The sequence below is a fragment of the Dasypus novemcinctus genome, chromosome 6, assembly GCF_030445035.2.
Source record: "Dasypus novemcinctus isolate mDasNov1 chromosome 6, mDasNov1.1.hap2, whole genome shotgun sequence".
Lineage (NCBI taxonomy): Eukaryota > Metazoa > Chordata > Mammalia > Cingulata > Dasypodidae > Dasypus > Dasypus novemcinctus.
The window spans coordinates 77,335,059-77,361,761 of record NC_080678.1 but is presented as its reverse complement, the minus strand read 5'-3'; the positions used below and the strand labels follow the sequence as shown (position 1 = coordinate 77,361,761).

Below are 26,703 nucleotides of genomic sequence, written 5' to 3'. Positions count from 1 at the left end.
ACCTTTTAAAAGATTTGGTTTTTTCACTTTGGTTATACAGAAAAAGTTATTGACTGACTTCAGTTAAGGAGTGATCTTTATTTTATATGTGGATTGAATTCCAAAAGTTCTTAGTAAGTCAGTAATTTGACATTTAAAACATATTTTACTGAAGGAAAAATATATGTAGCTGGGATCCATATCAGCTCTCAAAATCCTATTTAATGTTTCATGTAGTTGAACTAAAACAGTATTATAAAATTCAATCCAACTTCCTTTTATCATAATATTAGGGAAAATTCATTTCAGATTCCTAAATGAGATGTCTTTCTAATCAGTCCCAGATGTACAACCCTTCCTTCTGCCTTAGTTCCCACAGTAGGAGAAACTGAACATGGAAGGGGCATTAGTTTTGAAAGACTCCTTTGGTCTACAGCCCCAAGGTTCTGTGCTTTAAGAGTTCACTTGAATTTTTAAAAATTTCATTTGGCACATAAGCTGTATAGGGGGCCACAAGGAGGGTGCTTGTAAGAAGATCTCCCAAAATATGTTTCATCGGTTCAGATGTGGAAGCAACAGACCTTCATAAGAATCTTAAGTGTACAGATGAATTTAGGCTATCAAGCCAAAATATCAAACTTTGAGGTGATTGTTTCCTAAGACTGAATGTTTCTACATTTTACTTTGTAGACGTATGAGGTTAGTGTAAGTATTTCTATAAACGTCTTTGAACATTGAAGCATATAGAGTGGTCTTTGCAAAATTTCTGTAGGGTTTTCATCCATGTTTCTATTACATTTACTAATTGTGGAAATACCACTAATTTCTATACAATTAAAAGAACAAAAATCAAACTAAATTCAATAGTTTTTTTTTTTTTGGTGAAAACCTATCTTGGGCACTCAGTGATAAGTTGATAAATATAATTAATACTTATACTGCAAATAATATCTTGTGCCTTCTATAAATTAATTATTTTAATGTAGTTTAGAAAGCAGGAATTCTATAATAATTGACATTATACATGTGAATTATAATTACAGGATTTTGAATTTTAGAACTTAAGGAATTTAAAAATCGGGCCTTTATATCGCAAACATTTAATATTTTAACCTTAGAGATCTTTTGGAAAACAAATCAGCTTATTAGCTTGCATTTGATCCAACTAAATGACCTACTCTTGCTCCTAAAGTTTTTTTATGAACTGAGGGGGCTATTTCTGTCTGTCTTTGACAGTGTCTCTCCTTAGTGCCACAACCAACCTAATGCAGGTAATGATTCCTGTTGCTCTGTAAGAAAGAGAACATTTTCTGTAGTGTATATCTCATTCATTTTGTCACAATAACTGTGACATAAATGATAAGCATTTTATAATTGATTTATTTTAAATAGGAAAAATAGTATCTAAATACTATTAGTTTGATTTATTTCTCCCTTTAATTTATTTAAGGGATCTAAATATTTATTTTCTTAAATGAACCTGAAAAGGTGACCTGTGTTTGGTGTTTTGTGGAAATTAAATATTGGTAATTTGTATTTGCTAATTTGGCTCATGTTATTTACAAAATGGAAATAGTGTAATTGACATTTTGATTTAAAACTACACAATGTGTATCAATTACAAGACAATTTAGGGACATAAAGTTTAGTTTTATTTTCCAGAATGTACCCTCTTTTCGCAGGTTGTTCTGTACACACTGCTAAGCCAAGAAAGAAGAGCTAACCCAGAGGCTGGCTTGCTTCTCTACCTCAGGACTGGCCACATGTACCCAGTGCCTGCCAACCATCTTGATAAAAGAGGTTTGAACTCTTTTCTTTCAGTTTTACTTTTCTGTTTTTTTCCTGACCAACTTTTGGATACAATCTGCTTACTGCCCTTGCTTGGCCTAATACAGGTTGTGGTTTGTAGTTGTGGTATTTTTTTAATGTTTAATTTTTTAAAAAGATTTTTATTTATTTATTTCTCCCTACCCCCTCAGTGTTTGCACTTGCTGTGTCTGTCTTCCTTGTTTCTTTAGGAGGCACCAGGAGCTGAACCTGGGACCTCCAGTGTGGGAGAGAGGCACCTACTTTCTTGAGCCACTCTGCTCCCTGCTTTGTTGAATCTCTCATTATGTTTTTTCCTCCCCATTCTCTCGTTGCATCATCTTGTTGTGCCAGCTCTCTGTGCCTTCCCGTTGAGTCAGCTCTCTATCTTCTTTAAGAGGTACCGGTAACCTCTGCTCCGTTTGGTTGTATCTCTCATTATGATTTTTTCTCCCCATGTCTCTTGTTGCATCATCCTTTTGCATCAGCTTGCTGCACCTGCCCATTGCACCAACTCACTGTCTTCTTTAGGAGACACTGGAAACCAAACCAGGGACCTCCCATGTGGTAGGCGGGAGCTCAGTTGCTTGAGCGACATCTACTTCCATACTTGGGTTATTTTTAAAAGAATTTTTAAAATGTACTCTAGTTGAAAACATGATTAATCTTTTGAAATTTTATTATGCAGAACTTTATTTTAAACTCCTTATCTTTTATCAGAGATACATTAGATAGCTATATTTCTTTTCAGCACTCTGCTGATAAAGCACCAACTTCACAACACTTACTAGTTATGAGAAATGCAGTTGTTTTTTTTTTTTTAAGATTTATTTATTTATATATCTCCACCCCCCCCCCAGCTGTCCGCTCTGTGTATCCACCCGCTGTGTTGTCTTTGTCTGCTTCTGTTGTTGTCAGCGGCATGGGAATCCGTGTTTCGCCTTCCTGCGTCATCCCGCTGTGTCATTTTCTCCATGTGGGCGGCACCATTCCTAGGCAGGCTGCACCTTCCTCGGCGCTGGGCGGCTCTCCCCACGGGGTGCACTCCCTGCGCGTGGGGCTCCCCCATGTGGGGACACCCCTATGGGCACGGTACCCCCACCCTGCATCAGCACTGCACATGTGCCAGCCCCACACGGGTCAAGGAGGCCCGGGGTCCAAACCGCGGACCTCCCATGTGGCAGACGGACGCCCCAACCACTGGGCCAAGTCTGCTGCCCAGAAATGCAGTTCTTTGAAGATCTGTAGTTCTTTAAAGATCTTGAAGGAAATAGTAAAAAATATGTATAGTGGTTTTAGTGTAAAGGGACATGTGAATGATTTTATGTTGGAAAGTTTTACCTAAAATTTATTAGAAAGCTATATTATGAATTTAATTCTTAAAAAGATACCACTCTTTTCTCTCTTTTTTTTGTAGAATTATTAAAGCTAAGAAATCAGATGGCATTCTCTTTGTTTCACCGTATTAACAAATCTGCTGGAAAGAAGACAGTGCTTGCTCCTTTGCCACAAATAATTGAGGAATATCAAACCTGTAAATACTGTTCACAAATGGGCAACTGTGCTCTTTATAACAGGTAAACAAACTGTCTTCCAAAAGTATTATTTCAAGTTGAGTATGAATGCAAATCAAAATGGATTAGCATTGTTGCCTAGACTGGCATTGATGATTTCATTTTAGTTACTTTTCTTTAATATTTCCTTTTGTATGTAGTATTTCTAAAATGAAGGGAAAAGGGGAAAAAAGTACAGTTAGTTCATATTTTCTAGCAAGCTATATTTCCTAGGGAAATAATACTTTTAAAACTTTTTCCAAAAGTTTAATCTTGTTGCATATTAGTCTCTGAGAAAATGAAATAATTTTAGCACTTAAGAGAATTTAGTTAAGAAAGATGTGGTTTAAGCAATTGGAAACAATACAAGTCTTTCTAAATGATTTTTCAAGAAGTCTTCTGGTTGCTATTTTAATTTTAGATCTCTTATAGTTAGGTATTATGAAATTGGTTCACCCAGATGGAACTGTTTGTATAAAGCTATTTTTCTACAAATAGCAAGTTCACCAGCTAGCTATGAACAGCCATATATATTTATACCTTCATAGATCAACAGAAGTTCTGAAGGACACAAAAAAGTAGGTGTAAATATAGACCAGGAAATAAACTAAAATCAGAACCAAAGTTTTAATTCAGTCTGAAAGTTCACATAAGGTGCTTTAAGAAGTATTATAGCTAAGGATCCCTTAATGGCAGAGGACCGGGAAATCTGGGAAGTCTGGCCCTATAGTACAAGCACATTTCTTTGAAATCTTAGTGTTTTATTTGTGATCCTATAACATGTTTGTTTTTATATAAAATGTTTTCAATTATTAAGCAAAATCGATGCCCTAAACACTTCTCCATGTATTGTTGGCTTCTTAAGGGATAGAGCTAGGAGTATAAATATTGTCATTTTTTTTTTAAAATAACTCTTCCTTTTTTAAAAAAAAAAAGATTTATTTATTTTTATTTATTTCTCTTCCCTTCCCCCCTCCCCCAGTTGTCTGCTCTCTGTGTCCATTCACTGTGTGTTCTTCTGTGACCGCTCTGTCCGTATCAGTGGCACTGGGAGTCTGTGTTTCTTTTTGTTGCGTCATCTTATTGTGTTAGCTCTCGGTGTGTGCAGCGCCATTCTTGGGCAGGCTGCACTTTCTTTCGCACTGGGCGGCTCTCCTTATGGGGCGCACTCTTTGCGTGTGGGGCTCCCTTATGCGGGGGACACCCCTGCGTGGCAGGGCACTCCTTGCGCGCATCGGCACTGGGCGTGGGCCAGCTCCACATGGGTGAAGGAGGCCTGGGATTTGAACCGCAGACCTCCCATGTGGTAGGCAGACGCCCTATCTGTTGGGCCAAGTCCATTTCCCAATATTGTGATTTTGAGAAGCACAGTTGTTTAAAAAGCCAAAACTTGCTGCACATAGGAATGGAGACTAGGATATACCAAACTTAAGTTGTTGTTTGGAGGGAAAGTCATTAAAGGCAAAATAATGCATTATTCAGTTCCTTATGCATTTTATTTTGTTAAAACAGCATGTGGCTTATCAAATATTGAAATGACTTATAAAGAAAATTAGGGACTGTGGTTATGAGTTTTGATGATCATCATAAATGTGTACTTAATTTAGAAATACCTCATTTCATGAGCAGTGAAATGTTTCCCTTACGTTTTTAACTTGGAGCTTTATATTTAGAGCAGTCGAACAACAGATGGATTACAATTCAGTCCCGATTGGCTTGGTGCCCAAAATAAAAGAAGAAACCCAGCATCTGAAGCTTTCACACTTAGATTATTTCGGTCTTTGGTGTTTAATGTTGACCCTGGAGTCACAATCAAAGGGTAATAGAAAGAATCACCAAAATATATGGTTAATGCCTTCTTCAGAAATGTAAGTGGCCCATTTAATACAGTAAGACTTCAGTAATTTGGATTGGGAAGTGGGAAAGCATTTGGAATTTATGATAAATCCAGGTTGTGTAACATGTTAAAGACATGCCATTTAGTATACTTATGTCAACTCCAGTTGGCTATGAATGAATTGTTTCTAAGTGGAGCAACATTTCCACACCTGCTAAATGCTGGAAGCATTGTTAGTTCTTTTTAATAGGTTAAATATGCCTCATAAAATCTTATTTTAAAAATTCTTAGTACATCCTTTTTCATCAGTGATAACAGTATAAACTTGAATATATCTTAAGGTTGCATATTGGTAAAGTGCAAATTAATGAGGTTTTACTTAATTTTTAAAATGTTAGTATTTTAAAAGTGTATATTTTTAGTAAATTTTGATACAGATTCAAATTTTCTAAAGCTGGTCCATCTTGTTTTCTTCTTGACGTCCATTCTTTTTACAAGTTACTTGTAAAATTATAATTTTGTATATCTCTGCATAGTATTTTTAATGCAAAATTTACTTGTTTTAGTTCCATTTATTTTTTTTTCAGAATGACTTTATGATAATGTAACTTTAGAAATAAGGACTATTTCCTTATTATTAGACTTTAATGCAATGAAACATGACAGTGGAGCATGTTTACATAATTGTAGATAGGCTGCATAAGTACATTGAATATATCAAGTGAACATGCTAGCAAGCCTCTGAAGTTGTACAAATAGTAGTGCCCAAGAGATTGGGCATTAAAATGCCTAATAATTATTTCTTAGAAGCAATGGAATTATCGATTTGTTTGCCATTACTTTATTAACAATAATTTTAAATCCTCTTGTAAACACTAAAGAAATTGGATGTTTTCTTCACATCAGGTTCAAAAACAGATTGGTTTGTTTTCTGTAATGTTACATATGTCTGCATAGGAGGTGGGAGATAGTGCAGGATTAAAGTGCTGACACACAATTTGTTCAGATCCTGGCCTATGGTGATGAAACCAGGGAGTTGCTGGATAGCACTTATTTAGAAGTCTTGTTGAGAGATTATTTTAAAATTAGAAAGGAATGAATGTTTTACTTAGCATTTTGAACACTTTAAAATAAATTGTGGAAAACAATAAAATGACAGACCCAATGTTAGCAGTAGAGTTTCCAGGGGTCAGATGAAAGAATAAATTGTGGAAAAATGCAAATACAATACTAATTTATAGGATGAAAATGAAACTCACTCTGTCATTCTTTCTCTTTCATAGGGAGGAAAGTGGCAATTGCATTGGAAACCTGATTAGAATAGAACATGTAAAGACAGTTTGTGATGGACAGTATTTACATGATTTCCAGCGTAAAAATGGGGCCATCCCTATCACAAATCTAATGGCAGGCGACAGAATTATATTAAGTGGAGAAGAGAGAACACTGTTTGCTTTGTCTAGGGGATATGTGAAGGAGATTAACAGGACAACAGTAACTTGTTTATTAGACAGGTAATGAATAAACATTTACTTTTTTAAAAACAGCTTTATTAATGTATAATTCACATACTGCACAATTCATACATTTAAAGTGTACTGTTAAGTGGTTTTTAATATATTTACAGAGTTGCACCACAACAAATTTTAGAACGTTTTCATCACCCACCCAAAAAAAACCCTATGCCCATTAAGAAGTCACTCCCCATTTCCCCCTCCCCTCAACCCCTAGCAACCACTAATTAATTTTCTGTCTCACTGGATTTGTTTACTTTGGACATTTCATATGAATAGAATCATACAATATATGGTCTTTTTTGACTGGCTTCTTTCACTTAGCATACTGTCTTTGAAGTTCATTTCCACGTTCTAGCATGTATTAGTACTTCATTCTGTCTATTTATTAAATTTATATAACATAAAATTAACCATTACCCATTTTAAAGGGTACAATTCAGCAGCATTTGGTATATTTGCAATGTTGTGCAAATGTCACCTCTTACCTAGTTCTAAGGTATTTTCATCACCCTAAAAGGAAACCCTGTACTCATTAGCAGTCAGGCCCCATTCCCCCTTTGCTCCAGCTCTTGTCAACCATCAGACTGCTTACTGTCCCTATGGATTTACCTGTTCTGGATATTTCATATAAATGGAATCATATGATATATGACCTTTTGTGTCTGGCTTATTTCACTTAGCATAATATTTTCAAGGTTCATCCATGTTACAGCATGTATTGATATTTCATTCCTTTTCATGGCAGAATACTATCCCATTATGTGACAATACTGTATTTTGTTTATCCATTCACCAGCTGATGAGTTATTTTTACTCATATGGATATGTTTTCATTTTCCTTTTTAGATATCTAGAGTGGAATTGCTAGGTCATATGGCAACTCTGTGTTTTAATATTTTGAGGAACTGCCCAACTGCTAAACTTTTGTTTAGTACATTGTTCCATAGTACTGATGTGGGCATAATCTTATATGAGTCTCAAAACCACATGTATGGTGGGCAGGATAGATATTCTATGTTAGCTGTAAGGCTATTTCTCCTCAGCACTCTGGGTACTCACCATTTCATTTCCTTCTTTTTCTTTTTTTGTTTAAAGCAAAAAGTTTTTTGTTTGTTTATAGTCATGGTATAAAGTATATTTATCTTAGTAGAGGAAAGTGAGATGGTTTAAAGAAAAATAGTAAGTACTAGATTAGTTGGTATGAAAATCTGTGGCAGAGGTCAGTATCAATGTCCAAGCTCCCCATTATCCATACTTAACTTTCCCTGAACAGCCAACTTGGTTGTATTTCCCAGGCTTTCTTGCAATTAATTACTGGTGTGTCTTACTATTTCTTAATCTTTGGAGACAGCAGTTGGGGCTCAGTAATTGCTTAATAATGGCAATGGAAATGTCCAGGCATGTTCCTATACCAACTAGCAATTCCAGTTGAGTCATAACCAATCCCTAATCTGGGTTTCATGGTATGGGAGCATGAGCCACATATTCCTGTTGAATGTTAGAATTCATTGCAGATCTGGGAGTATTTGTTTAATGCCTGCTATGTGTTAGTACTGTGTGAGGAGTTTTTGTGGGCAATTATGTTCACATATTTTCAGCTAATATGACAAGTTTTGAATTGATGGGAACACGAGGGAAGACAGGCATTTGATCCAATTTTAGAAGGTTCAGGGAAGGCTTTTTGAAGGCCTGAAGAATCCTGAATCTTCATTCTATGGATTGTTAAATTAGCTCATGAAGCAACGTGAGAATAGCACACAGACAGAGGGAAGATTTTGAGTAAATACATGACGGTGTGACATGGTATGATATGGAGTATTAAGGAAAGAGCAGGTAGTTAATTATCTCTGGACAGTAAAATATATGGCTTGGACTGATTAGGAAAGTTGGATCTTATGTTACCATAAGAAGTTTTTGTTTTCTTTTAAACTTTTTATTTTTAATTGCGTTCAAACTTACAGGATGGGTAGAAAAACAATACAGACTCCATACAGAGAACTCCAGCATACTCCTATTCCCCTTATACCCAGATCTACCAATTTTAACATTTTAGCATTTTGCCATATTTACTCTATCATTCTATCCATCAATTTATCGATCCATCTTTTTTTATCCATCTATCTTTGTATCAGGCTGTCTCTCAGTTCATTTTCTGAGCACTTTACTGTAGGTTATATACTTAATGTTGCCGTGTACATGAACTCCCCATTCTCCCTGCTCCCCACCCCTGGTAACCTCACTTTAATTTCTGCCTCTGTGAACTTAAGTGTTCTCTGATATCTTCCTTGTAGTTACTATGGGGCTTAAATTTAATATGCTAATTCTGTGACAATATCGTTTACTTGCTATCACTTTAACTTCAATATACAGTGTACACAGACTATGTTCCTATACCCCTCCGTTCCCCCACTTTTATGTAGCTGTTCTTCCAAATTACATGTTTGTACATTTTAAGACCAAAACCATTGCTTTCTCATTAGATTTTATGCGTTTTCCTTTTAGGTCCTGTAGGAAGTTATTGTTTATCTGGGAAATCTTGCTCTGTCCCTAACTTTTGAAAGACAGTTTTATCAGATATAGAATTCTTGGTTGGCAGTTTTTTGCTTTCAGCACTGTAATATGTCCTACCAGTGCCTTCTTGCCTCCATATGAGGGCATGGGACCAAAGGGAAAGTGACAAGAAAGAATAGTACTGTGGAGCAGGGAGGGAACCCCAGGGAATACTAGGGATTGAGGGGAGATAGAGGAGTTGGAGAAGGCCTCAGGGAAGAGACCTGTGCTACAGTCTGGAGGAGAGAGGAGCCACATGCTCAGGATCCTTCTGGGAGCAGTGAGTCCAGGTTAGATTGCAAGGCCAAGTGAATTTTCAGCAAATGCCGGTCTCTGCTTATTAACTGCTTTGGCTTTGGTGACTTTTGCTCTCACCCTCTCCCTTTCCCCACCGCTAGGGCTTCATGCCATCTTTGATTGGCAAATATGAATTACAGGCTCATAGTCACATAAGAGCTGTCTGGTCCATTATTCTTTTAGCAAATAGCAACATACTTCTTATATTGACCAACTGATTATGTTGAGTGAAAAGCATTCATGTATATCTGTTTTCCTATTTTAGGAACTTGTCAGGACTCCCAGAACCAACTTTGTTCAGACTAGACCAGGAAGAAAAAAATTGTGATATAAATACTCCATTAGGAAATCTTTCTAAATTGATGGAAAATACTTATACCAGGTTTGTAACAATGAATGAATCTGAATTTCACCCCACTTTTCTAAAGAATATGATTAAAAGTATTTTTTTTCTTTCCAGTAAAAAGCTTCGAGATTTAATCATTGACTTTCGCGAACCTAAATTTGTATCATATCTCAGTTCTGTTCTTCCACATGATGCAAAGGATACTGTTGCCTGCATTCTAAAAGGTATCTATGATCAGTTCTTCTTGGTTCTTTTTATAATCACACTCTTTGTGAATTGCAAAATATCTAGTATTTTAATAAATTTGTAAGACTTGCAATTATAGTTTTTAGATAAAGTCTCTTTGGATGTAGTTTATATATTTATCCTTTAAAGTTGCCATGGTCTTTTCTTACTGTGAAAGATGTATTGAAGGAAAAGACTTATTTAGAGAGACTGTTCTTATAAAATACTTTGCTTATTGAAATTCAACATTTTTCTCCTGTTATTTTTAATTTAATTTAATTTGCTGTTACTTAAATTTAATTGTAGGTTTGAATAAGCCCCAGAGGCAAGCAATGAAAAAGGTTCTTCTTTCAAAAGACTACACCCTCATTGTGGGTATGCCTGGGACTGGGAAAACAACTACGATATGTACTCTTGTAAGGTTCTTTTCCTCAGAAATTTAAATATTTACCTCACCTACCTCTCACTTTAGGAGATGTGTTGTTTGATATAAAAAAGACTAAATTTTAATTCAAAATGTCTTTGAAATTACCTTTTTTAAGATGATATGAGAAATAGTAAAATTGAATCACAAGTAGCTGTAATCATGTTGTAGATTTCTTGCATTTAGAATTTGTGGTATAAATAACATTTTATGTTTTCCTTTCACTCAAAATGCTTAATTTTAATACATTAATAAAGTGTTATAATAATACCATGTAATTTTTGTCATATATTTTGGTTTTATAATATATACAAAAATTACTTGGCTCAGCTCTTAGATATTTTTCATATGAAGTTTTCTAATTCTGTTTGAAAAATATAAGCTTATCAAAACATCTGAAATTAAATGTAATGCTGCTTTTCTTTCTCTCACCCATTATTAGGTAAGAATTCTCTATGCCTGTGGTTTTAGTGTTTTGTTGACCAGCTACACACACTCTGCTGTTGATAATATTCTTTTAAAGCTAGCCAAGTTTAAAGTAGGATTTTTGCGTTTGGGTCAGACTCAGAAGGTACATCCAAATATCCAGAAATTTACAGAGGAGGAAGTTTGCAGATCAAAGTCCATTAATTCCTTAGCTCTTCTAGAAGAACTCTACAATAGTCAAGTAAGTACAATAATGTTATAATAATTCTGACAGTAATCTCTATAACCAGAATGAGGGAAGAAACAACATTGGGAATTTCAGTCATATTGACCAAATTTGCAAGTGATTAATTTATATGTAGTCCAGGACCAGTTTATTGCTGTATGGTTTACTCTTGCCTCTGAACTATGAAGTTTCTATTTCATTATAAAGGATTTCTTTTTCTAGTTTCAAATATCATGAAAACTATTAATGTTTAGGATGTTTTAGTGAGTTTAAATTGGAAGTAACAACATTTGAATGGTCTTGTAATGAATATTTCCAGGTTTTGATATAGCACCTTATTTTTATTTTTTAATGTCTATATATATTTTTATTGGGAGGACTTAACTGATGTTTTGTCTTTTTAAAAATCACCCTAAATAAAATTGAAGCCTGTTCCTTCAAGTCTAGTATACCTTTGTCAAATACAATATACTTTTGTCTTATATCTATACCAACTATTGATAAATTTTAAAGTGGCTAAGATACATGTCCAGTTGACATTTTTTTAAATTAAACTTTTTATTTTGAGATGTAAGAAATATTGCGGAGCGATCCTGTTTAACCTTTACCACATGGTAACGTCTTGCAAAACTGTAGTAAAATATCACCAGCATATAAAGACATAAAGACAGTCAAGATACTGAACAGTTTCATGCCACAGGATCCCTCATAGTGTAATTTTATAGTTACATACACTTCCTTCCTGTCCTGCCTTTCCTTAACTCCTGGCAACCACTTATCTGTTTTCAATTTTTATAATTTTTTCATTTCAATGATGTTATATAAATGGAATCACACAGTATATAACCTTTTGGGATTGGCATTTCTCACTCAGCATAATTCTCTGGCGATTCATCTGGATTGTTGTGTTTATCAATAGTTTGTTCCTTTTTATTGCTGAGTGTTATTCCATGATGTGGACGCACCGTAGTTTTTTTAGCCATTCACCTATTGAAGAACATCTGGCTAGTTTCCAGCTTTGGACTATTACAAATGAAACTGCTATAAACATTTGTGTATAGGTTTTTGTGTAAACATCAGTCTTCATTTCTCTTGAGTTTAATTACAGGGTCATATGGTTGTTAGATATTTGGCTTTTTAAAAAGCTGCCAAACCGCATTCCAAAGTGGCTGCACCACTTTACAATCCCATCAGCAGTTTATGAGTATATGAAGTTTCTCTGCACCCTTGCCAGCATTTGGTCACTCTTACTCATTTTTGCCATTCTGATTATCTCATTGATTTTTATTTGCATTTTCCTAATAGTTAATAAGGTTTTCATCATTTGCCATCTGTATATCCTCTTCGGGAAATGCCTCTTCATGTCTTTTGTCCATTTTCTGTTTGGATTGTTTGGTTTCTATACTGTTGGATTTTTGTTTTTTTTTAAGATTTATTTATTTTCTTTTTCTTTACTTATCTGCTCTTCCCCCAGATGGTTCTTTCGTCTGTCTACTCATTGTTTGCTTGCCTTCCTCAGGAGGCCCCGGAAGCCAAACCTGGGACCTCCCTCACGAGAGGCAAGTGCCCAACAGCCAGAGCCACATCTGTTCCCCACAGGATGTGGGGTCTGCTGGCTTTTGGTTATCTGCTACTTGTTGCGGCCCGGGTGAAGTCTAGCTCATTGTGGCGGGAGGTGGCGTCTACTGATCTTCTTTTAGGAGGCACTGGGACCCAAACCCAGTACCTCTCATGTGGTAGGTGGGCACCCAAGAGGTTGAGCCACATCTGCTTCCTTATACTTTTGGGTTTTGAGAGTTCTTTATATAGTCTACACACTAGACTTTTGTTGGATATGTGGTTTGTAGAAATTTTCTCCCCCTCTGTAACTTACCTCTTCATTCTCTTCACGTAGTCTTAAGCAGAAGAGCAAAAGTTTTTAATTTTTATGAAGTCTAGCATGTCACTTTATCTTTTTGTAGATCATCCTTGAAAAAAATTTTTTTATTAGAGAAGTTGTAGGTTTACCAAACAATCATGCATAAAATGCAGGATTCCCAATATACCACCCTATTATTAACACCTTGCATTGGTGTGGAACATTTGTTACAATTGATAGTAGCATATATTTATAATTGTACTATTAAAGTACGTGGTTTAACCTAGGGTTTACTGTATAGCATAGTTCATGGATTTTATTTTAATTGTTAATTTAGTTACCATGTATACAGCCTAACATTTCCGTTTTTGCTCACAATCAGATCATGCTTTTTTTTTTTAAAGATTTATTTCTCTCCCGCCCCAGTTGTCTGTTCTGTGTCCATTTGCTGTGTGTTCTTCTTTTTGTCCGCTTCTGTTGTTGTCAGTGGCACGGGAATCTGTGTTTCTTTTTGTTGCATCATCTTGCTGCGTAAACCCTGTGTGTGCGGTGCCATTCCTGGACAGGCTGCACTTTCTTTCGCGCTGGGCGGCTCTCCTTATGGGGCTTACTCCTTGTGCGTGGGGCTTCCCTACGTGGGGGGCACCTCTGCGTGGCACAGCACTCCTTGCACGCATCAGCACTGCATGTGGGCCAGCTCCACACGGGTCAAGGAGGCCCGGGGTTTGAACCGCAGACCTCCCATGTGGTAGACGGATGCCCTATCCACTGGGCCAAGTCCGCTTCCCCAGATCATGCTTTTGATATCAAGTTTAAGAACTCTATCTAGCCCTAGATCCTCAAGATTTTCTCCTATCCTAAATGTTTTACAGTTTTACATTTTACATTTAAGCCCATGAACCAATTTGAGTTTTTTTGGTGTAAGATGTGAGATTTAGGTTGAGGTTCAATTTTTTGCCTATGGATGTTCAGTTGCTCCAACATCATTTGCTTCTGTTGACTTGATTTTGCACTTTTGTAAAAAACTGTTTGGGCATTTTTGTGTGGGTCTGTTCTCTGTTCTCTTCCATTGATCTGTGTCTCTCCCTCTGCCAGTAACATGCTTTTGGTTACTGTAGCTATATAATCAGTCTTGAAATTGGGTAGATTTCATTCCTCCCATTTTATTATTTTTCAAATTGTTTTAGTTATTCTACTTCCTTTACCTTTCCATGTAAAGTTTAGAATAATCCTATTTATATCAACCAAAAATCTTGTTGGGATTTTGATAGGATTTGTGTAAGCCTGCAAATCAGTTTGAGGACAGTTGACATCTTTACCATGCTGAGTCTTCCAACCTGTGAGCATGGTATATCTCTACATTTATATAGAATTTCTATTATTAATATCTCTTTCATCAGTGTTGTATAGTTTTCAGGATACAAATCCTATCTATGCATGTTTTATTAGATTTATACTTAAGTATTTCTAAAATTTCAGTATTCCCCTGTTCACTATTATTGTGTAGAGATACAATTGATTTTCATGTATTAATTTTCTATCCTGCAATCTTACTGAACTTATTAGTTCTAAGAGTCTGGATAGATTCCTTGGGATTTTTTACATAGTCATGTCATCTGCAAATAGAGGCAATTTTTTTTTTCTTCCTTTCCAATCCGTGTATGCCTTTTATTTGCTTTTCTTGACCTTCATGCACTGGCTAGAATTTGCAATGATGAGAGTGGACATCCTTTTTTTGCCAGCATTTAGTCTCTCACCATTAAGTATAATGTTAGTTGTAGGCTTTTTGTTGATGCCTTTTGTTAAGCTGAGGGAGTTCCTCTCTATTCCTATATATTTCTGAGAGATTTTATCAGTTTTTATGATGTTGAATTTTCTCAAATGCTTTTTCTGAGGTTAATATAATCATGTGATTTTTCTTCTTTTGCCTGTTACTGTGGTGAATTACTTATTATTTTCAAATATTGAACCATCTTTAGTCATAGTATTTAATTCTTTTTATATATTGGTAAATTCTGTTTGCTGATATTGTGAGAGATCTGGTCTGTAGATTCTTTGGACTGTTTCTGCTTGATTTGGGTATCAGGGTAATACTAGCATAAAAAATGAGGTCCATCTCTTCTGTTTTCCAAAAGAGATCATGTACAGTTGATGTTAATTCTGTAAACATTTGTTAGAATTCCCAGTTAAACCTTCTGAACCTGGAGATTGCTTTTTTGGGGAATTTTAATTTAAATAAATCAATTTTATTGAGACATATTAATAAAGCACAAAATCCATCCAAAGTATATAATCAGTGGTATTTGGTATAATCATAGTTGTGCATTCATCAATTCAATTATTAGAGCATTTTCATTATTCCAGTAATAATAATAAACAAAAAACAATCAAATGAAAACTCATCACCTCTTCATCTCTCTATGCTTCCCCTGCTGTACGTAGCTGCCATACTGCTTCTGTCTCTCTAGTTTATTTGTATTTATATTTTATATAGATGGAGTCAAGCAATATGTAGTATCTTGTGTCTAATTTCTTTCCCTTAGTATATTTCCTTTTTTTCCCCACCTTTACTGGAAAATTATTAATATATCACTATGTATTGGTGTCCGTAGTTTGCTTTGGTTGTATTTTCCCCAATATTAACATTTTGTAACATTAACATACATTTGTTCAGTTTCAAAGAAAAATAGTCTTATACAGTATTACCCATATTCATATTTCCCATGAGGCTTCACTATGCTGTACAGTCCCATGTTACATATTTTAGCTTTCCTTCTTATAATATACATGACCTCAGACTTTCCCTTTCAACCACTGACAATACCCATATAATAGCTCTGCTAGTTACAAATACTATGATTTGCTTTCAACTTTTCTATTCATTTCCATAGATTTACAAACACCCTTTTCAACCAGTTCTGCACAGATGAACCCTAAGCTTTCAATTCTTTAACCTCATTCTATTTTCTGGTGACTTGTATTCTAAGTATTAACTCCATGAGTTTACACAATATGCTTAGTTCATAATAGCAGACTCATACAGTATTTGTCCTTTTGTGTCTGGTTTGCTTCACTCAACATAATGTCCTCCAGGTTCATCCATCTTGTCATATGCTTCACGACTTCATTTCTTCTTACTGCTGCATAATACTCCATCGTGTATAAACACCACAATTTGTTTATTCTTTCATCAGTTGATGGACACCTGGGCTGTTTTCATCTTTCGGCAATCACGAATAACGCCACTATGAACATCGGTGTACAAAATGTCTGTTCATGTCACTGTTCTCAGTTCTTCTGGGTATATACCTAGTAGTGGTGTTGCTAAGTCTGTATTCAGCTTCCTTGGGAACTGTCAAACAGTTCTCCATAGGGCCTCTACCATTGTTCATTTTCACCAACGGTGAATAAGTGTTCCTATCTCTCCACATCCTCTCCCAAACTTGTAGTTCTCTGTCTTTTTAATTGTGGCCACTCTGATAGGTATGAAATGATATCTCATTGTAGTTTTGATTTGCATTTCTCTGATCACTAGTGATGCTGAACATTTTTTCATGTGTTTTTCACCATTTGTATTTCTTCTTTGGTCAATTGTGTTTAAGTCTTTTGCCCATTTTTTAATAGGGTAGTTTGTCTTTTTATTGTTGAGTTGTATGATCTCTTTATATATCATGGATATTAAACCCTTTCTGGATAAGTGATTGCCAAATATTTTCTCCCATTGAGTCAGCTACCATTTCACCTTTTTGATAAAGTCCTTTGAGGTGCAAAAGTGTTTAATTTTGAGGAGGTAGTATTTGTATAAGGTATGAGATAGGGCCCTTTTTCTTTCTTTAGGATATGGCTATCCAGTTATCACAGCGTATTTTGTTGAGTAGACTGTTCTGCCCCAGCTGGGAGGACTTGACAGTTTGGTCAAACATCACTTGATGTGAAGGTCTATTTCTGATTTTTTTATTTGATTCCGTTGGCCATTCTGTCTGACTTTATGCCAGTACCATGCTGTTTTTACCACTGTAGTTACGGGACATGCTTTAAAGCCTGGAAGTGAGGATCTTCCAACTTCTTTTTTAGGACATTTTTGACTATGGGAGGTCCTTTAACCCTTCCAAATAAATTTGATAATTGGCTTTTCCATTTCTGCAAAAAAGGCTGTTGGGATTTTTATTGGGATTGCTTTGAATCTGTAAATCAGTTTGGGTAGAATTGACATATTAAAGATATTTAGTCTTTCAGTCCATGAATATGGAATTCCCTTCCATTTACTTGAGTCTTCTTCAGTTTCTTTTAGTAATATTTTGTAGTTTTCTGAATAAAGGTCCTTTATGTCCTCAGTTAAGTTTATTCCTAGATATGTGATTCTTTTTAGTCAATATTATAAATGGAATTTTTTCCCGATATTCTCAGATTACACATCAGTCGTGTATTAATTTTGTATCCTGCCAATTTGCTGGACTTGTCTATTAATTCTAGTAGCTTTGTTGTGGGTTTTGCAGGATTTTCTGAATATCCTGGGTCATATCATCAGTGAAAAGTGAAAGATTTACTTTTTTCCTTTTCTATTTGAGTGCCTTTTGTTTTTTTATCTATCCTAATTGCTCTAGCTAGAACTTCTAGCACAATATTGAGTAACTTTGGTGACAGTGGGCATTCTTGTCTTGTTCCTTATCTTGAACACTTTGTTTTCCTTATTTGGAAAACCTTGTCTTTCACCATTGAGTAAAATGCTAGCTGTAGGTTTTTCATATATGCACGTTACCATATCGAGAAAGCTTCCTTCTATTCCTATCTTTTGGAGTGTTTTTCATCAAGAAATGCTGTTGCATTTATTGTCATATGCCTTTTCTGCATCAACTGAGAGTATCATGTGATTTTTCTTCTTCAGTTTATCAATGTGGTTTATGACACTAATTGATTTTCTTGTGTTGAACCACCCTTATATACCTGGGATTAAACTCACTGGATTGTGGTGTATCATTCTTTTAATGTGCTTATGGATTTGGTTTGCAGGTATTTTGTTGAGGATTTTTGCATCTATATTCATTAAGGATATTGGTCTGTAATTTTCTTTTTTTGTAGTATCTTTATCTGGCTTTGGTATTAGGGTGATGTTGACCTCATATAATGAGTTTGTTAGCATTCTTTTCTGTTCAGTTGTTTGGAAGAGCTTGAGCAAGATTGGTATTAGATAGTCTTTGAGTGATTGGTAGAATTCACCTGTGATGCCATCTGGTCCTGGACTTTTTGTCTTTGGGAGGTTTTTGATGACTGTTTCAATATCTTCACTTGTGATTGGTTTGTTGAATTCTATTTCTTCTATGGGTCAGTATAGGTGGTTCTTATGTTTCTAGGAATTTGTCCATCTCGTCTACATTGTGTAGTTTTTTGACATACAGCTGTTCATAGTATTCCCTTACGATTTCCTTTATTTCTATGGGGTCAGTAGTAATGTCCCCATTTTCATTTTTTAATTTTATTTACTTGCATCTTCTCTCTCTCTTTTTTTTTTTTTTTTGTTAGTCTAGCTAAGGGTTTGTTGATACTATTGGGTTGCTTTTGTTCTCAATTTCATTTATTTCTGCTCTGATCTTTACTATTTCTTTCCTTTAGCTTCGTTTGGGATTAGTTTGCTGTTCTTCTAGTTCCTCCAGGTGTGCAGTTCATTCTTCAGTTTTAGCTCTTTTTTTTTTAAAGTAAGTGTTGAGGGCTATAAATATTCCTCTCAGTACTGCCTTGTGGTATCCCATAGATTTTGATATGTTGTGTTCATTTACATTTGTCTCTAGATATTTTCTGAATCTCTTGCAATTTCTTCTTTGACCCACTGATTATTTAAGAGTGGAGTGTTTAATCTCTATATATTTATGAATTTTCCTTTTTTCTGACCTTTATTGATTTCCAGCTGCATTCTGTTATTATCAGAGAAAATGTTTTTTATAATTTCAGTCTTTCAAAATTTATTGAGTCTCGTCTGGTGACCCAACATATGGTCTATCCTGGAGAAGGATCTGTGCACGTTTGAGAAGAATGTATATCCTGCTGTTTGGGGGTTCAGTGCTCTACAGATGTCTGTTAGGTCTAGTTCATTTATCATATTATTCAAGTTCTCTGTTTCTTTCTTTATCCTCTGTCCATATGTTCTATCTAATACTGAGAGTAGTGTATTGAAGTCTCCAACTATTATTGTAGAGATGTCTATTTCTCCCTTAAATTTGCCAGTAGGTGCCTCATGGATCTTGGGGCACCCAGGTTAGGTGCATAAATATTTAGGATAGTTATTTCTTCTTTGTGAATTGCCCCTTTTATTAATTCATAATGACATTCTTCATCCCTTAAACAGTTTTACATTCAAAATCTATTTTCTAAGATATTAGTAGTGGTACTTCAGCTTCTTTTGGTTATTATTTGCATGAAATATCTTTTTCCACCCTTTCACTTTTCACCAAGTTGTGTCCTTACATTTGAGTTGAGTCTCTTGTAAACAGCATATAGATGGCTCATATTTTTTTAATCCATTCTATCAGTCTATGTCTTTTGATTGGGGAGTTGAAGCCATTAACATACAGTGTCATTACTATAAAGACATTACTTGCTTTTTTGGTCCTTTGGCTTTCTGTTGTCATATCTTCTTATTGTCTGTTTTTTTACCCTTTAATTTACCCTTCAGAATAGTCTTCATTTCTACACTCTTCACCAAGTCTCTCACCCTTGTTTTTTCCTTTTAGGCTGCAGCACTACCTTTAGTATCTCTTGTAATTCTCGTCTTTTGGTAACATACACTACCAGTTTTTGTTTGTGAAGACTTTGAATTCATTTTAATTTTTGAAGGACAGTTTTGCCAGATACAGAATTCTTGACTAGCAATTTTTCTCTTTCAGTACCTTAAATACATCATATTACTTTCTTCTCATCTCCGTGGTTTCTGATACAAGGTTGGCAGTTAATATTGAGGATCCCTTGTATGATACTTTGCTTTTCTCTTGCTGCTTTCAGAATCCTCTCTTTTTTTTTTTTTTTTTAAATGGTTTACTTTTTTAGAATTTTTTTTTTTTTTTAAAGATTTATTTTTTATTTATTTAATTCCCCTCCTCTCCCCCGGTTGTCTGTTTTCTGTGTCTTTTTGCTGCGTCTTGTGTCTTTGTCCGCTTCTGTTGTCGTCAGCGGCACGGCAAGTGTGGGCGGCGCCATTCCTCGGCAGGCTGCTCCCTCCTTCGCGCTGGGCGGCTCTCCCTATGGGTGCACTCCTTGCGCGTGGGGCTCCCCTACGCGGGGGACACCCCTGTGTTTATCTCTGATACTTTCCATTCTGTATCATAAGTGTCTTGGGGTAGCTCTGTTCAGAATTATTCCGTTTGGGGTGCACTGTCCTTGGATATTGATATTTATGTCCTTCATGAGGGTTGGAAAGTTTTTGGTCATTATTTCCTCAAATACTCTTTTTGCCCCTTTTCCATTCTTTTCTTCTGGGACACCGATAATGCATATGTTTGTGTGTTTCATATTGTCATTCACCTCCCTGAGACCTTGTTCCATTTTTTCCATTCTCTTCTTTTGTCTTTTCCAGTTTGGATGTTCTGTCTTCAAAATCACTAATTTTGTCTTTGAGCAATTTAAATGTGCTTCTATTTTTTTTTTTTTTTTTTTTGAGGTACCAGGTTTGGGGATTAAACCTGGTCCTTATATGTGGGAAGCCAGCATTCAACCACTGAGCCATATCAGCTCCCCTGAGTTGGTTTTTTCATTTACTTGCTTGTTGTTTGCTTTTTGTTTTTTAGGAGGCGCTGAGAACTGAGCCTGGGACTTCCCATGTGGGAAGCAGGCACTCAACTGCTTCAACCACATCCACTTCCCTCTAATCTTTTATTTTTTTAAAGATTTATTTTATTTATTAATTCCTCCCCAATTTCTCTCTCTCTTATAGGGATTTCCTGGCAGGGGTCTGTATGTTACTGCTGTTCTTTGATTCTTGGTTCAACCTGGTCTAAGTCTTTAGGATTATCTCGCTTAGTTGTTTAGATTTGAAAAATGGACCCAGTAATGGGTTGCAGACCTACTTCCAAGGGGAGGGAGGTTCTAAATGCTGGAAAAAGCCTCTCATTTAATTACTTCACTTGCACTTCCTTGTTCAGCCAGCAGATGGCTCTCTTTGCCACCATCTTAGTCCAAAGCCTTTTTGCAGTGTATTTGCTCCAACACTGAAGGCAAAATGTCACAGAGAATCCTGCCTCAAGGCTATTTAGAGCCTTCGTGGGCAGTCTTTCTCAGAGGCTATTCTCTACCCTTTGCCAGCAGCCCCCTCCCTTTCCCTGGATAGAAAATAATTCCTCTTCCCTCTGTGTCTTCAACAACCAGTCCCAGTCAGTAGGGAGGGTGTTTGAGAGGGTGCTCCCAAGACAAACAGTGACGCTTCCCCTCCTGGCCTGGAAGGGCTCATGGGACACAGCAGACCAAATTTATTGACCAAAAGCAGAGTCAGCCTTAGGCGGTGTCCTTCTATCTCCTGTTTGCATGTGAGAAGATCCCTGCAGCTCCGTCTGTCCTTAGCTGCTGGGCAGAGGCAGGAGCATTTAAACCTGTCTCACAGGAGTGTGCGGGGAAAGGCACCAGCAGCTGCAGCTACAGGTTCTACTCACAGTCTTTCCTCTGATACTCTTTTCCTTTGTCCCTCTCTCTTTTGGGCGGTGTCCAGCCTTCTCCTTGTGTCCCAAACCCTAGAAGATTTTTTTTTCCAGGCTGTTTTTGCTTGTCCTCTTAATTATTTTTTGGGAGAGAAGTTTGTTCTGTGTCTCCATAATCTGCCATATTCCCAAAAGTACAGGAATTTTTAATTTACGCATTCAAGGTCCTTAATAGTTACTGAGCTGTTCAAATATTCTGTTCTTATTGGTAACTTGTGATATTGTTTTTTGAGGAAATGATCTATTCTGTCTAAGCTGTCAGATATATGCGTTCATACTATTCCTTTATTATCTTTTCAATTGTCTTGATATCAGCAGGGTTCTGTCCTAATATTCCCTGCTTCATTCTTAATAGTAATAATTTGTGTCTTCTCTCTTTTTTTCTTTGTCAGTCTTCGTAGAGTTGGTCAATTTTACTGTTCTGTTCCAAGAACCAGCCCTTCGTTAAATTGATCTGCTCTGTTTTCCTGTTCTTAATTTCATTGATTTCTGCTGTTATCTTCATTTTTTCCTTTCTTCTGGTGGCTTTGGATTTATTTTGCTCTTTTAGGTTCTCGAGTGTGGAAGCTTAGATTATTGATTTGACACTTCCTCTTTTCTAAGTTGTACATTTAGTGATATAAATTTTTTCTAAGATTTGCTTTAGCTGTGTCCCACCAGTTTTGATTTGTTGTATTCTTGTTTTCACTCACTTTAATGTATTTTTTAGTTCTCCTTGAGACCTCCTTTTTCAGCCATGGATTATTCTGAAGTGTATTGTTAGGTTCTAAGTGTTTGGACATTTTTCCTGTTGTCACTCTGTTATGATTTTCCATTTGATTCCATTGTGGTAGGGGAATCACTGTTGCATGATTTGAATTCCTTTAAATTTGTTGAGGTTTTTTTTTATGCCCCATTTATAGTATGTGTTGGTATATTTTTCATGGGCACTTGAAAAAATGTGTATTCTCCTCTCTTTGGATGGAGTGTTCTATAGATGTTAATTAGATCCTCTTGGTTGATGGTGTTTTTGTTATTCTATATCTTTGCAGGTTTTCTGTATAGTTGTTCTATCATTTCTTGAAAGAACAGTATTGAAGTCTCCTACTATAATTGTGGATTTGTCTATTTTTCTTTTCATGTATCAGTATTTACTTCCCCTATTTTGTATCTCTTTTGTTTGGTGCATATACATTTGCAATTGCTAAGTTTTCTTGGTGAATTGACCCTTTTAGCATATATAATGTCCTTTTCTGTCTCTGGTAATTTTCCTTGCTCTGTTTTATCTGATATTAATTTTGCAACTCCTGATTTCCTTTCATTAATGCTCACCTGACTTATTTTTTTCATCCTTTTACTTTCAAAATGCCTATAATTATATTTAGTTTTTTATAGATAGCATATAATTAGTTTATATTTTTAAATCTATGCCAATTTATCTTTTAATTGACATGGTTAAACCATTTACTGTAGTTATGGATTTGTCTAGGGCTTGAGCATGCCATTTTAGTTTTTGTTTTCTTTTCTGTTTTTTGTTTGTTTGTTTCTCTTTTCTTTTGCCTCCCTTCCTGTGGAGTGCTTGAACATTTTTTAGAATTCCATTTTGATTTATCTATAATGTTTTTTAGTATATCTCTCTTTTTTAAGATTTATTTTATTTATTTCTTTCTCCCCACCCCTCATTGTTAGTGCTTGCTGTTTGTTATGTGCTTGTCTTCCTTTTAGGAGGCACCAGGAACTGAACCCAGGACCTCCCATGCAAGAGGGAGGTGCCTAATTGCTTGAATTACTTCCACTCTCTGCTTTATTATGTCTCTCATTATGTTTTTTTCCTTGTGTCTCTTGCTTGTCATCTTGTTGCATCAGCTTGTTGCACCAGTCCATTGCATCAGCTTGCTGCCTTGCTTGTCTTCTTTAGTAGGCACTGGGAACCAAACCCAGGACCTCCTATATGGTATGTGGGAACTCAGTCGCTTGAGTCACATCTGCTTCCAGTATATCTCTTTGTGTAGCTTTTTTAGTGGTTGGTCTAGGTGTTACATTATATAAACATAGCTTATTACAGCCTACTTGTGTTGTCATTTCACCTGTTCAAGTGAACTTAGAAGCCACATTGCTCTACACATTCCAGTTTATAATGTAGTTGTCTTAAATATTTCCTCAACAAACAACTACATCAAATAGTGTTAACAATTTTTGCTTCAACTGTTAAACATAATTTTTTTTAATTTGAGAAGTTGTGAGTTAACAAAACAATCATACCTACCATACAGGATTTACATACATCACCCATTACCAACACCTCACATTGTTGTGACACATTTGTTACAAATGATGAAAGGACATCATCATAACATTACTGCTATCTATAGTCTATAGCTTATAATTGGTCTGTTTTTTCCAACAAACCATCCTGTTATTAATGCCATGTATTAGTATTATGTATTTCTTACAGTTCATGAGAGAACATTCTTATATTTGTACTGTTAACCACAGTCCATCATTCACTATGGGGTTCACTGTGGTATATTGTCCCCTGCCTTGTATATCCCCTTCAAAGTGTATACTCACTGGCTCTTAATTTCATCACAGAGTGTTGCTGTCACCAGCTCAGTCCATTTCAGAATATTTTCATTACTCCATACTGCATATACCTCCCCATTATTGACCCTTTTAGCAGTGATATTGTACCTTCTTTGCCATTGCTATAAATATTACAATATTACTGTTTACTATTGTCTATGTGTTACATTAGTTATATTTATCCCTTGTAGCTTCATAATCTAAACATCTCATAATAGAGGAACGTTCTTGTATTTGTACTATTAACCACAATCATCATCCACCACTGAAATCACTATGTTATATAGTCCTTAGAAGATTATCCTTTAGCTTTCTTTCAACTGACTAACCTCCATAGACTACCCCTTTCAGCCATGTAATTTTGTTTTTTTTTAAGTAGATTCGGGGGATTGAACCCAGGACCTTCCTTGTACATGGGAAGCAGGCACTCAACCACTGAGCTACGCCCGCTCCCACCATATAATTTTGGGACGAAAGAAACAAAAAGGACAGTCTATTGTATTTGTCCATATTTTTGCTTACCATGTTCTTTCTTTCTGCCTGCTGTTTCAAGGTTCCTTCTTTTATCATTTTCTTTCAGCACAGAGAACTTTCTTTAGCCATTCTTTTAGCTTGGTAGGTCAGCTGGCAACAAATTCTTAATTTTCCTTCCATGTGATAATGTCTTGATTTCCCTTTCATTCCTGAAGGACATTTTTGCTAGGTATAGTATTCAGGTTAACACATCTTTTCTTTCACCATTTAAAAAATACTGTGCCATGTCCTTCTCATCTCCATGATTTCTGATGAGAAATCCATCAAACCATTCATTTGAGTTATTTTTCTTCTCTTGGTAAGGTGTCATTTTCTCTCGCTGCTTTCAAGTTTTTTCCTTTTACTTTAGTTCTCAGAATTTTAATTATGTATGTCCTAGAGAGGATTTCTTTGGGTTTATCTCGTTTGGGGTCCTCTCAACTTAATGAATTTGGAAAGCTTTTAGCCATTATTTCTTCAAATACTTTTTTTTTTTTATTTTTAAAAAATTTTTATTGAAGTATATCATTCATACATGAACACACCTAAACAATAAGTGTATAGTAAAGATTGCAAACGTAGAAAATAAACATACATAACATCACACGGGGTCTCATACATCACCCCTCCACCAACTCTTTGCATTGGTATGAAGCATTTGTTACAAAGTATGCAAGAGCATCATCAAAATATCACTACCAACTATATTCCTTATCTTACGTTTGGTGTATTTTTCCTCCAACCCATACTATTTTCTTTATGTTTTTGTTACAGATGTTGTGAACTTGCAAAACAGTCATAGGGATGTGTAGACTGCTTATACAACTCCACACTCTGGTGGAACATTTGTTACAGATATGAGATAATATCCATCTCTCACCACCAATCATGGTCCATAGCATACATTTGACACATTTTTTCCATACACCTCCGTTATCAACACAGTACAGCTTGGCATTGATGAAAGAATATTATAGTATTGCTGTTAACCACTGTCTATAGGTCACACCAATTGTAATTTTCCCATGTTTCCCCATATTCCCATCACCCTGCAATAATGATGTACATCTCCTCTAGATCACAGAAGGACTCTCTTGACCCCTCTCTTTCTCTTTTTCTGAGACTACAGATACAAAGATAGTCTCACAGTTTCCTGAGGCTTTGTTCATTTTTTTCCCCAATCTGTTTTTGCTCAGTTGTTCAGATTGTATAGTTTCTATTTTCCTATATTCCCGTTCGTATGGTTTTTTCCTGTCTCCTACAGTCTTTTGCTGAGTCCATCTGGAGAGTTTTTTCGTTTTAGTTGTCCAGTTTTCCACTTCTGAAGTTTCCATTTGTTTTTTTTTTATCTTCTATTTTTTTGCTGAGGCTTTTTATAATTTTTCATATTGGTTGTTGAAGTTTTTTATCAAGGCTCCTTTAAAATCTTTGTCAGATGATTCTAACATCTGTCATCTTAATGTTGGCAGGTTTGTCTTTTTTTGTTCAGTTTGAAATTTTCCTTATTCTTGGTATTATTAGTGATTTTGATTGAAACCTAAGCATTTTCATGTTGTTATGAGACTGTGAGTCTCATTTTAAACTTCTGCTTTAGCTGGCTTCCTCTGACCCTGTTTTAGTAGGCGAAGAGTATGCTGCCTCCTTACCACCAGGTGAGGAATAAAACCTACTTGGCCTTTGACATCCAGCGTCAGGGAGGCTCCTCGATATGGCTGGGCATGAGTGGAGGTCCAGGCTGACATTGCATGGCAAGGCCTTTCAAAAGTCCCAACTCTCTACTTGGTCTTCTCTGACCCTTCCCAGGCAAGGGTAGAAGTGTAGCCCCCACATTTGGCCTTTGACACTGGCCTTTGGTCTTTGCAGGAGTGGAGGCAACTTTCTCTGTGGTGTTGGCTTGAGTAGAGCA

The 26,703-nt window shown here is 35.9% G+C and overlaps 1 protein-coding gene across 1 annotated transcript in view; it reads left to right on the top strand.

The window, feature by feature from the left end:
• Positions 1–26,703, top strand: part of DNA2 (DNA replication helicase/nuclease 2) — a 70,526-nt gene that overhangs the window by 37,716 nt on the left and 6,107 nt on the right. Inside the window, exons 7-14 of the mRNA XM_004470522.4 lie at positions 1,662–1,779; positions 3,203–3,362; positions 5,012–5,206; positions 6,459–6,689; positions 9,805–9,921; positions 10,000–10,109; positions 10,417–10,526; positions 10,977–11,201. Coding sequence (XP_004470579.2) covers positions 1,662–1,779; positions 3,203–3,362; positions 5,012–5,206; positions 6,459–6,689; positions 9,805–9,921; positions 10,000–10,109; positions 10,417–10,526; positions 10,977–11,201 — 1,266 coding nt within the window. The remainder of the gene's footprint in view (positions 1–1,661; positions 1,780–3,202; positions 3,363–5,011; positions 5,207–6,458; positions 6,690–9,804; positions 9,922–9,999; positions 10,110–10,416; positions 10,527–10,976; positions 11,202–26,703) is intronic.